Here is a 13,140-nt window from a genome sequence, read left to right on the forward strand (position 1 = left end):
TTCTGTGCAGTTGAGTTCCCTTCAGGGTTTGGAGGCTGCTCTGAACTCTGTTAGTTCTTCTCTCACTATCTTTTTCCTCAGGGTTTTGTTCCAAGGAAACCTCAGAGTATTTTGCTTCTCTTCCCTTTTTCTCAAGTGAAGCCTTGGTATTTATAGACTGAATTTCATGGTTTTGTGGGCTCAAATGAGAGAGACCCAAGTCCAAATTTTTTTATTATATATATATATATTTATTTATTTATTTATTTATTTTTTTTGTAAAAAATTATTTTATTTTATTATTTTATTTTATTTTATTTTTCATTTTTTTTTCGGATCTAATTCTGATTGACATGATGAAATGCATTATGAAATGAATGCATGAATGAGGAGGGCAAATTTTGGGGTGTTACAATTGGCGCTAATGTAAGTTGGCCTTTTTGTCAATCCTCCTCCCAAGTCTATTTCCTCAAGTGGATCCTGAGCCAGCATCTTAATATTTGTTGCTAGCAGATCCTTCTCGAAACCCAAAGGCTCATCATTATAGATGGCGTCGAGCCTCTGGCCTTAATCTTCATCCTGAACCTTATCAGGTGGCTCTGGATCGAAGTCCTTTCCAGGACCTATTTGAGGGAACTCCTTGCTGGCTTCGGCAACCATGTTTTTGACTTCAGCCTCCAAGGCCGATTGCTATTTGTTTTCAGCTATGTAAGTTGAAATCCTTTTTAGCGCTTCGAACTCAGCCATCAACACTGAATTCACTTCCTTAATTTGTAGGTTCAACTCCTGACGCTCCTAGATATCCGAAGTCGTCTTCACCTACCACTTCTCTGTCCCAGCGAAAGCCATTGTTAGGGTGCAAATAGAGGGAACGATAGGCATTGTCGTCTGGAGTAAATGCAAAATTGGCCGGATCACACGAAGCGATATTGGCCAAATGTTTGTCGAACTGGCGTCTGTTGATATGGTTGATAGGAGTCTTGAGGTAACCTTGGTCTGCTTCTATATTCTCCACGATACCATTTGGCCTCCATATGATGATTCGTTGGTGCATTGAGGATGGCACAACCCCAACCTCATGTATCCATTCTCTTCTAAGTAACAGGTTGTAGTTGGCCTTCGTCTCCACAATCATAAACATTGTAGATCTAGTGATAGTTCCTATAGTTAACTCGACCTAGATTACACCAAGAGTGGAATCCACCTTTCCCTCATAATTGGAAAGCGCCATATTGTGGGGTTTGGCATCTGTATCGTACTTGCCATTTTTTCTCAGTATATGATGCGGTATAAAATTCACTATTGCGCCGCAGTCCACTAAGATTTTATTAATGGGGACATCTTCGATCTTCCCAGTAATAAAGAGAGGCTTAAGATGACTCTTCATAACCTTATCGGGTCTCTCGAAGAAGGCATTTTTCTCCTCCACGCAACCATTATTCATCACATAGTAGCATACTGGCTTGTGAACAACCATTTCTCTTTCTGTATTGCTGTCGGTGTCTTCGACCTCTGTGATTTAGTCAAACTCCCTGGGCATCATAGATACCACACCGACTAAGATATCCAAAGAAGCTTTTGACCCGGAGTCGAAATGATCTGTCAACATTTCGTCTTCTGCAGCCATTCGATCATATTTCTCTCTGGTCGCCTCTGCTGGAGTACTAAACTTTCCTTTGTCAAGGCTTAAGTCCTCCTTTTTCCTTGCAGGCACATTGGTGTTGGACTCACCTTTTTACAACATCCCTCTGTGCTTTCCTCATTCTCTGTTCCCTTCTCCATTGAGACCTTGTCATGGGATTTTTTCCTTTGTAGTTTTCAGAAATGTAGGTGGTTTTTTTGTCAGCCTGAAACTCCTTACGGTATGTTAATGATGAACCTCTATCCACCTCGAAGTTCTACCATTTTCCCTGGGCGCGTTTCCTACCATCGGCTAGCTTCACCCATTTTCCATTTGAAGCCTCAACGTTGGGTTTGAAAGAGATGGATTTAGCAGCAGGACCCTTTCGTTTTGTTTCACCAAGCTTCACCATAAGCCTTCTTGGATCGTAGTACCTTCTTGGGTCGAAAGCCCTTATAGGCTGGACAGCCTGTTGATCTTGAAGGGATTTCTGGCACCCTTGGTGTTTTACCCTCCTTACTCCCTCGAGGTTTTGGGTCGCTTTATTGTCAAACACGGTGTTGCATCGGGGGTACATCATAACCTCTGATTACTTCTTATGGCACCTCTGGAGGAAATCAGTCAGAGTTTCGTCTTCTTTAGGGAAGGCTATTTTATTATACTCTTCTTGTTGACACTCATTGTCAACTTCCATGGAGGTTTCTTGGGATATTTAGACCATATTAACCTCCATGTTGACATCTTCAATGATGTCCAATTCTGGAATTTCAATTGAAGGCCCTCAGTAGCCTTATCTTTTGCACGAAATCATCAGCAGTTTCTTTGGTTACTATCATCAGGTTGGAATCTTCAGTGATTCCAGTGTCGAAAACATTAGCGTTTCCATTGGTGGCATTTCCCACAGCTTCCTGAACGAAGTCGTTGAAGAATCCATGATCAAGATACTCAGAAACCCTAATCATGACAGGTTCGTTGACGAAGTCCTCAGTAACTTTGGTCATGTCAAAATCATCAGTGACTTTGACCATGTTTACTTCCTCTGGTTCCGTGTAATGGGCATCATCCATTTGTAGAGGATTGGAGTCGATCTTCATCTGGAGCCTAAGTTTGTCTCCAAACTTGAGTCTCCCTTCTTGGATAACATTCTGAACAAGATCTCTGAAAAGAAAACATTGAGATGTTTTATGACCCAGAAAACTATGGTACTCGCAAAACCATATTTTCTTTCTTTGTTCTAAAGGAGGTACTTTAGCACCCCAAAGGCACTATCATTTGACTATCCTTAACTAACAAATCGAAGATTTCGTCACATTTTGTTACGTCGAAAGTGTAAGTTTTCTTAGGAAATTTATCATTCTTTTCTGGTTCAATAGGGTTTTTCCGTTCGACGGGGCCAAGACCTTACAAGCGTAAGGTGGCCCCTTGCTTCAACTTAGCAAGGTCGATTTCATTTTCGTCGAAGTCTAAAGGCCCATTATAGGATCCTTCGTCATCATTAATGAAATCGACGTAGGCTACTCTTTTATTCTTATTTGCTCTAGCCTTTTCTTCCTTCAAGCGTTCTAACTGTCGGACCCTATCGGCCAGTTGGGCCATATCTCTCAAATACTGGGTATCTAACTTCTTCCTGATAGAATAGTCAAGGCCCCCAGTGACCATTTCGACCAATTCATGCTCTGGTACTTATATGAAACACCTAACTTTGAGTAATCGAAATATATTTAAATAATCATCAATTAGCTCAGTAAATTTTTGTTTAATACTAACCAATTCCTTGAGACTTATCTTTGTTTGCCCCGTGTAAAACTGCTCATGGAACATTCTCTCTAACTGATTCCAAGTTTGAATCGAATTTTGTGGCAAGGTGGTGAACCACGCGAAGGCGTTATTTATGAGAGAACTTGGGAAATATTTTATCCTAAGGTTTTCGTTGTTCAAAATGTATCCTGCCTCTATTAAATATCTAGCCACATGTTCGATAGTGGATTCAGTAGTATCCCAAAAAAACTTAGTGAATTTGGGGATTTTTGTTCTAGGGGGTGTTTCTGCCTGTAGGATATATTCCGACAAAGGTGATGTATAATTTGGCCTTCGAAGGCCAAAGTTTACCCCATTTCGAACCATAATCCTTTCGACCATGGCTGCTAGATTATTATCTACCGCCATATCATCATGTCGAATCTGCCGTATGACATTATCAGCGTTTTGGTTTCTATTTATCATTACTATCCTTGGCTCTCTTTCCCTGGGGATTTGTGGTTCAGTCCTAGGGGGTTCGACTCCTACTCCCTAATTTACCATCTCTGGTTGCAGTTGATTTTGTGGAATTTGGTTAATAGTAGGGTCTTCTTCGAAGATTACCCCCTGGTTTTTACCTATCCAATCCCCCAGAGGGTGTCAATGAGGTTGTGGTACACCCAAGAAGTCATACATTCGCGACATCTGTGTTGTCATTTGTTGATTCGATTGTGCCGTATTTTGAATCAAAGGATTCAATACGATGGTCAATGTTTGGGTAAGCATTTGGACCATATCATGGTTGCTTTCATCCATATGTTGTCTCCATACTACTGCAGAGTTATTAGTAAGGCTGAGTATTTGTATCTGGTATCCCAAGCCTGAATATTGGTTATTTCGACCCGCGTTAACCCCAGATCCCGACCCTTGTAATGGGAAGGTTATGTTAACCAATGGTTCTGAAAATGTCGAAGCAGCGTTATGTAAACTTGCCATCACTGAAATTAGCATTCCATATGGTTGTTCTCGACCACCAAAGGGTATAGAGAAACCAGGGGTATTGAAAGCCTATTTAGAACATTTCCAAAGAAGAAGGGGGTAGAACATCGCTAGTTGATAGATTTCGATAATTTTGGTTATTTGGCGCATTTAAATTCGCCATTCTCCTAGTAGATCGTCTCCTTGATCTGTTTTCCTTTGTTGTGGCTACTTTACCACTCCTTAATAACATACAATGAATTCTTTCGACAAGGAGAAGATGATTGAATAACCAGAATTAAAAAAAAAGGAAAATTTCACTTTTCAAAATTGTTAGCACCGCCCCACTGGGCGTGCCAATTTGTTTACCGTGAAAATTGGCAAGCAACCACTGATCTTCCAAATTACTAAATTTAGTTACTTACATAATCGATCAGATTGATCCTAGGACATGTGCTAATTATTTGTTAAAGTGAATTCTAGTGAACATAAACACTTTGACAGTGTTTGCAACAATAGTGATTCGTGAAAATACTTAAAAAGTAAAAGACCAACACAAAATAAAGAGAAACGTTGTAAAAACGAAGATAAATGGCAACAAAGATGAATCCTTAAAATAAAGAAATATTTCTGGAAAATAAAGATGAATTAAATTACTTCAAAGTAAATGACAATGGTGTAAATCGAACGTACATTTCTCAATTTACTGTTACTATACACATGGATACTTGGTAAATTTTACAGATTTGGTACATACTTTGAACATCCCCCGATCCTAGCACTAAGACTTTATTTATACTAATCAAAATAACCGCTTCTAACGGCCTTTCTATCACATCGAGACAAATGACACTTTACATGAATGCAACTATCCACTATGCTCCACGTGTACCCTCAGCAATTCAGATAAGAACAAAAGTTCTCTCCTTTATTTGAATTTGAATCTCTCGTCGAAAACGTCTTCAAACACTAAAGAATATTTCTAAGTCCCTGATGCATCTTGATCCTCTCATCCGGGAACTTTCGACTAGAGCTCCCAATATCAGATCCATTCGAAACATCTTCACAGGGAATTCCACTTCTTAACTCTAAAATGAGCATCGAAATAAGGAGCCAACATATCCCAACACCAATAATTTTCTATTTATCGCGACATAATGGGATTGACCTTGTATATCACCATATTTTTTATAATCAACTGTGGTGTAAGTTGCAATCATTTCATCACAGTTCGTATTTTCAAACATGGTGAAAGGTGTTACTTATTTATATATAAGCGAAATTATCTCTCGGTTCAGTACATTACAACTGTCTCTCTCAAAACAAAACCCTAACATCTCTTTCGCTCGTCTCTCTCAAAATAAAATCCTAACATCTATGTCACCCATCTCTCTCAAAACAAAACCCTAACATCTCTGTCACTCATATCTCTCATATGGAAACACCAAAATTATGCAACTAACTTGTATTCTTCGAATGATACCTTTGTTGCATCAAATATTAGCAAATGACTACTTTACATGTTCGTCTTCACTATAGTTTATGTTTCAAAATCTGGGTATGTATTATTGTTTATGTTTTAATAGCTTTTTTCATAATGTTTGAACTTTCTGCTTGTTTTGACTTGTAGGTAGGGATGCTTGTTTCAATAACGAGGACGAAGCTAAAGTGAGCATTGCAAACTTGTGTGAAAGACTTAAAATGACATACATTCAAAATAGAGACAAGTTTGCAGCTCTAACTTCAACTTCATCCTTCTCTAATTGTGGATGCCATTATGGGACATGTACGTTTCTGAAATATTCTATGAGTTGATATGTTTGTTGTATCGTGTATGTTGTTTATGGTTTGTTGTTGATGAATATTGTTGTTAATGTTTGTTTAAAATATGAGTTTATTATTCTTATGTGGTTTAAGTATTTTTTCAATCCCTTACCGAATATATAACTTTTTAGACTGCATTAGAAAGTTATAATATGATAGATAAAGTTATATTAGAAAACAAGTACACGTTCAATTCTAGACAAGAATTCTTCAATCTGTTATCTGCATATTGTTCTTTAACTGTTAGAACTTTATTTAATGATTGTAATTCTTCAACTACCCCTCTTTCCACCTTTAATTTTGTTTGCAAAGTAAATGATATTTTGCAAAATGAATTAGACGTGAAGGAAGGGGCGGTTGAAAAACTAGGACCATTAAACAAAGTTCTAACTGTTAAAGAGAAAAATGCGGATAAGGAGTTGAAGAACTATTGTTTGACATTGAACGTGAACTTGTTCTTATAATATAACTTAATTTGTCATATTATAATGTTGTAGATCAAATTGAAATATTATATGTTTAGGGAGCATTGGGGAAATAAGCATTCCAAATAATTTATAATAAACTCAGTGTATATATCACAACGGTTGTTTACACTAACCGTTGTTAAATGTTATGCATTAAAGAATATCACTAACAGTTGATTAAAATAACTGTTGTGGTAGGTAGTGCGCTACATAGCTTATAATCACGGTTGCTCGAACGTGGTGGAAAACATCATACATACAATCACACATTACCTCACAACAGTTGATCCGGTGTGATGATATTTTTTTTCCAACCGTTGTGATAAGTGTTTTCTGTAATAGTGTGACTAGCCCACAAAAATTTGTAATGATGGACTTTTAAAGTTGCTTTGTGAAAGGCTTCAATTTGAGCATTAATAAGCTCATGACTGACTAACCAGGCATTTTAAGTATGAAGATATAACATTTCTTTTCTCTTTAACCCCTATAGACGAGTAAACAATATTCATTATCAGCCCTGTTTTCTATGAGTTCCTTCACTTCTATTTCTGATTTGGTCTTCACGATGCCTCTGGTTGATAACTGAGGCATCAAGGAGCACACAACTCTCAAATCATGGATAAAAATAAGTACCCGAGCCATGATATCCAAACCATGCGATTGACACTTTTTCAACAATAATTTGAACCTCTCCCATGAGTCATAGAGAAATTCAACGTCATCTTGTTCTAAATTCGTTACCACTTGACAAATCATGATGAAAATTTTTCATTTGTCCATTCAATATGAAAGTAAATAGTCTCAATTTTTTTTATATTCCATGACTTCAAATGAGTAATAAAACGAACAAATTTCATAAAATCCGTTCAAATGTTCTTTCAAGTCCAGAAGTGAACAAACTCTTCAACTTCAACTTTAAAACGAGAAACAACCCAGACTATCATTTTCGGTAAGTATCTTTAGTTGGGGATTTGAATCTGGCACTATTCATTCATTGTATAAGATGTATCGGATTTCCAACAAAATTGAGAATATTATCTGTGAATGAATTAAAAATAGTGCACGTGACATGAACAACAATTAGTGCCGGAAGAAAGACCAACAAAATGATTCAAAAATAAGTTAAAATATTTGTTGCCACAGCAACAAAACGCGGTTTCTGCCCATCCATGTCTTAAAAAATGGCTTATTCGATCTGCATCCTAAGCTATAAATTATTTCGTTTCTGACTTGCATCTTAAGGATTAGTTTTATGAATCAAAATATGTATTTACAATTACATCTAATCCTTACATAATACCACTTAACTCATTCAATTGATGTGCCAGCTGCCTTAGAAGTTGGAACTCTATAATGCCAATATAAAATTGCAAGATTCATTATTATCATTTTGGTACATGATTAATTATTTATGGCCTTATTAGTTGTTAATTGCACAATACATTGGCAATTGAGTAATTTTCAATTGAAACAAGGGCATAATACTAATTATCTTACTATAAAAGAGGTGTTACACTAGTATGAGCATTGAACCAAAATCTTGCAATATTGCTTCATATATATCACTGTTTTTGTTCTATTAAGAATTCAAATGGGTCTAACTGAAGCATGTTCCAAATTCATAGTTGAGTTTTTACAAGCATTCAAAAACTCACCCCCAAGCTCAATGCCTCATCATAATCACCATGATCAAGAGAATATTCTCAAGCTCGACGAAAGGATGGTTCGAGCTCTTGTTACCGTCTTTGGAATGGAAACAAATGGAAGAATCAAGAAGGAAAATGCTAGGCAAGTTGTGGAAAAGCTTGGTTTGATCTATGGTTGTGATCAGAAGGATAACAAGGTCTTTCAAGACGATGAAGACGACGATGAGGATGAAGAAGTGGTTGTGGAAGAAGTGCTTGGTGAATTGGAGGACATGTCAAAGAGAAGTGAGTTGTTGCTTGAAGCTTTCAAAATATTTGATGAGGATGGTGATGGATATATAGATGCAATGGAGTTGAAGAGAGTGCTTGATTGTTTGGGTTTGGATAAAGGTTGGGACATGAACACAATTGAAAGGATGGTTAAGGTTGTGGATTTGAACTTTGATGGAAAAGTTGATTTTGGTGAGTTTGAATTGATGATGGGATAGTATAGTACTATCTATCATTTTGTTCATTCATTGATTTTAGAATAATGTAATAATCATTATTGAGCTATAATTGTGTACTATTAAATAAATCAATAATTTGATTTTGATGAGTTTCTATAAGAAAAATGCACAAAGTAATCAACAAGTCCTTTTTATACAAAATGTAAACACACTATTTTGATAAGCATATAAAACATCAACTTAATCTACTAATCAAATACACAAAGACATGAGATAATATAAAGATGATCTAGTGATCAAGAAAAACCCTTAAGGCCAGGTAGTAGTTACACAGCTCATAGCATTGCTTAAGACTCCATTGTCAATGATGTCAATGATGTCGTTGTAGTTACTCATGTCCAAGTTTCCAAACCCGAGATTTGAATTATGTTCACCAACCGCGACACCGCTGTAAGGGACACCATTTCCCTGCTGCACATTGATGGTTGGTGAGACATGTGGCGCGCGGCGCAAGGATGTCACGTTGAGTTGTGGCGGTGTGGTTATTTGACATTGATTCTGGAAAAACTGATTGTTTAATGATGTGGTGAAAGAGCTTCTAGTGACCATATCTTCAGCTAACTTTACCTAGTAATAGAAAATTATATGTAAATTAAATTTTGTATGGTAAATTATAGAAAAAGCTAACTCCTTTACATACCTTTGCTCTTAAAGCTTCTACATCTGATTTTAGCACTCTGTTATTTGTATCAGCCTCATGAAATTGTTGGCTAGTATTCGTAAACTGTTTGTATAGGGTTCCATTTTCCAGTTTCAATTTTTCAACCTGAGAATTCAAAATTATGCATCTCACAAAAGATTATGCTTCAATTTGAAAAACTAAATTTAGATATGAAATGAATTAGTTACCTGAGACTCGAGTTCGGACAAATGAGCTTGTTTTCTTCGCCTCGATCTTCTGGCTGATTCGCGATTAGAAACCTTTCTGAAAAATATAATGATAATTGATTTGAAATGTATAAGATGTTTAATTTGAGAGAGAATGATGATATATTATTATTGTTACCTTCTAAGGCGTTTGATATCCAGTGGATTAGTGCTTTGTTCACAAGGACCTAATTCATCGTCTTCATCGGAAGGATCAGAGGAACCACTTGATGTTCCTTTGGCGTGATTCTCTCTGCTGTTTGGTTTATTGGCTGAAACTGGGCTTCCAACTGCACAATATGCAGATATTAATTAACTATGATACTACTTTTATGCTATGATACACAGATAATTACATAATTAGCATACCAGTGCCATAAAGGGATGACTGAGAATCAATAGTAGCAGTGATGGTGGAATGTTTGGGAGTGAGGTTTTGAGAATCTGAAACTCCACCACAAGTTGAAAAGGAAGTTACCACATCCTGCCATGCATTTATCAAAGGTGAAAAACACAGAATTTCTGACTAGGACATTTTAGTAATTTTCCAAAATAAGTACTTCTAGAAGACTCTATTAATAATAGTAGAGCTTAAAGCTCACTATAGTCTAAAATAGTCCTTACACATGCGACCAATCAAAATTCTTATATTTGCTATATCATATCAGTATTTAAAATATAAACGCGTGGTTTGATAGGATATAAATAATATTGCACCTATAACCTTTTATCCTGTAAAAGTATTTTGGAAAAGAAGGATGGTAGATTCCATGTATTCAATTTTAGGAGATTTGAAAGTTTTTTAAAAAACACAAAAAAGATTTTAGTATATTTAGTTTTTTTTTAATTAAAATTGATTTTACATCTAAAGTTATTTCTAAATTAAAATTAAGATTTCTAGGACTATGAATATAATTTATAAAAAAAAAATTCATTTAAAATGATAGTGGGTGATTCTTATTGTAGGCCTAGCTTTTATTTTCTTTTGTAAATAATATTATCGTTTTATATTTATAGTTTGCAAAAATAATTCTTACCCTCAAATTTCATATAAATATGTTCAAACATAAAGTTTTATTTTATATTTTTTAATTAGAATCAATTTTATGAAATTAATTTTTATTAATTGTAAAACCAAATTTATAGTAATTCATTTTTTTAATTAAAATCATCTTTATGAAATTAACTTTTCTTAATTGTAAAACCAAACATACTCTACTATCAACCATTTTGATTTTTTTTTAATTATTAAATTATAAATATCAATAATTTATTTAAATTTATATATAAAGATAAATAAATATTTTCGTTAATAATTGAACTCTAAAACAATTATTTAACTCGACTAACATATATCCTGTCGTATCTAATTATCATTTTGAGTTTTTTTTTTAAACAAATAATAACCTTTACTGAAAAGTTAAAATTTTGTAACCTAAGAGAATATGTAACTTTTTCTAACTCACTACCTAATCAATTTCAATTTGGACTTCCTAAAACAATTTGTTATTGAAGCTCATTAATCACTTCAACTGAATTACTTACCATTATTCAAAATTTACTAAACAAATTCAATTGTCATAGCTGACCTAAAAATTTCAAATTGAGTGAAATTTAAGGTAATGGGCGAACATCTTTATTACTTACTATTGAAGGATCCTGATGATCATTTCATACTATTAAAAAAAAAAAAAAAAAAAAAGGATAATATTTTTATTAAAGTATATTTATCATATATTAGGAATGATGAAATTAATATTAATTAGAAGATAATATTGCAAAATATACATTAAAAATTAAAATGAATCATTCCTTTTAGATACTATTTTATTCAAAATAATTTGGGACAGAGAGAATAATTTTGATACACCATAACTTTACTTATTTTGATACACCAGGACTTTACTTTTGTTTTTAAAAATTGTACCGGTAGAACTTAAGATAACAAAGATTAAACTTAGTAAATTACTCCTTTGATTAAAAACACAGTAAATTACTCCTGTTTTTTTAAATGTACAAATAATTAATAAAATTTAATACCCTAACTAAGTTTCTTAACTTTTATAATTTATTCTATTATGTTTAAGAGGTACTATTAATTATGAATTTTTTTAAATGAAGAATCTGGGTGGTGTAACTGTGTGAAGGTCAGACTCCAAAAGAGAACAAAAACAAAAAAGGCCCACACTCCAAACCCCTGCGTTCACACTAGTTACTCACACTCACAGTCCACGTCACCACGCACCCCCACTAATTTTAAACCTTTCATACATTTTTTCTTTAACCTTCAAAAATACTATCTCCACAAGCAATTTTCTTGCTCTCAAAAACATATAAATTATTTCCAAAATTAATCTTATTATTGGAAAAACCGTCACTTATTCATTTTAAGATGTAAAGTTTGTTCTTGTTATTTCCGATTAAAGAAGCTTGAGCGAACCGCACAAACTGCATGGCATGGTGCCACGTCAGCCAGTAACCTTGATGACGTGGCGAAATATTCCTTTCAGTTTCAGAATTGAGATAGAAAAACTGATCAGAGAAAGAGAGAGAGAGGAGTTACCGGTAAAAGAGTTTGGAAGGCGGCGGAGCAAACGCCGGTCATGAACGCTTCCGTATCGGCAAGACTTGGATACCGAAGTTCGTAATCGAGATTGAGAAACTCGTCTAGATTCGATTCTGTTGCAGCCATAACGTCGCCGGAGAAGAGAGAAAGCTTAACTGTAGTGAGAATAGAGAAAGTGGGAAAAGGGAGTGAGGTTAGGAGCTTCAGGGGTATAAATAGAATTTTAGAACGCGTGCGTGCACACGTGCGATTGTTTTTTATTTTAATTTTCTGAAAAATAAAATAAAAATGGGAAAGTGGGCGGCACATGAAGTTAAAAATGCCAGAAAATTTGTTGGTGATTTGAAATTACGAAAGTAGTCTAATCAAGGAGAATTAATTACGAGGTGGACCCTTGATGAGGTCACGGGATTCACCTGGACCGTCTATCATCGAATCTGTGAAATGTGAAGGGCTTCTCAACTGACACATCTTAAAGTTATAATTTCAAACCGTGAAAAATAAATACTACTAATTTAAATTCTATTTGTTTTTTTTATGAAAAATAAATTGAATATACTCTTCATGCAAAACTGTAAAAAAGAGAAAATAAATATCCAAAAGATTATGACTTTTTTTTACACTTAATCAATTTCCTCAATCCTTTAGACTATTTAAAATAAAAAAAATATTTTTAAATAAATTATTCATTTTAATTTTTAATATATTTTTTAATTTATTCTTTAATTAATAATATTATTTTCAATAGGTGATAAGAATATTTTAGTAAAAATATTATTTTCTTTTTTATTTATTTATTTTTTTAATCGATGTGAAATGACGAACTAAATCACTCATTATAGAATGATAATTCATAACTTTAAAGAAATTCCGCATTAATCTCCTACATTCCTACTAGAGTGGCCAATTAATTCAAAGATTCCCTTAAAAAGAAGGATCTAGATTT

General features: G+C 34.4%; 2 protein-coding genes across 2 annotated transcripts; one reads left to right on the forward strand and one right to left on the reverse strand.

Moving 5' to 3' along the window:
• Positions 1-8,141: 8,141 nt before the first annotated feature.
• Positions 8,142-8,866, forward strand: LOC127085116 (calmodulin-like protein 7). The gene has a single exon (XM_051025695.1). It carries the CDS (start codon positions 8,198-8,200, stop codon positions 8,738-8,740), a length of 543 nt encoding a protein of 180 aa, XP_050881652.1. The 5' UTR covers positions 8,142-8,197; the 3' UTR covers positions 8,741-8,866.
• Positions 8,867-8,875: 9 nt separating this feature from the next.
• LOC127085115 (basic leucine zipper 9) lies at positions 8,876-12,396 on the reverse strand. The gene is made up of 6 exons (XM_051025694.1): positions 12,192-12,396; positions 9,998-10,112; positions 9,768-9,918; positions 9,611-9,686; positions 9,402-9,527; positions 8,876-9,328 (listed from the first exon to the last, which is right to left on the reverse strand). Exons 1-6 carry the CDS (start codon positions 12,318-12,320, stop codon positions 9,011-9,013), a joined length of 915 nt encoding a protein of 304 aa, XP_050881651.1. The 5' UTR covers positions 12,321-12,396; the 3' UTR covers positions 8,876-9,010.
• Positions 12,397-13,140: the final 744 nt, after the last annotated feature.

This window comes from Lathyrus oleraceus, chromosome 5 (assembly GCF_024323335.1).
Source record: "Lathyrus oleraceus cultivar Zhongwan6 chromosome 5, CAAS_Psat_ZW6_1.0, whole genome shotgun sequence".
Taxonomy (NCBI): Eukaryota; Viridiplantae; Streptophyta; class Magnoliopsida; order Fabales; family Fabaceae; genus Lathyrus; species Lathyrus oleraceus.

Excerpts from the sequence above, each read along its gene's own strand:
- LOC127085116 (XM_051025695.1), top strand. The coding sequence starts at position 8,198 with ATGGGTCTAACTGAAGCATGTTCCAAATTCATAGTTGAGTTTTTACAA.
- LOC127085115 (XM_051025694.1), bottom strand. The coding sequence starts at position 12,320 with ATGGCTGCAACAGAATCGAATCTAGACGAGTTTCTCAATCTCGATTAC. Across the intron at positions 9,687-9,767 it reads GATATCAAACGCCTTAGAAG|AAAGGTTTCTAATCGCGAAT; the intron begins GTAACAATAATA and ends TATATTTTTCAG. Across the intron at positions 9,528-9,610 it reads TGTCCGAACTCGAGTCTCAG|GTTGAAAAATTGAAACTGGA; the intron begins GTAACTAATTCA and ends TTGAATTCTCAG.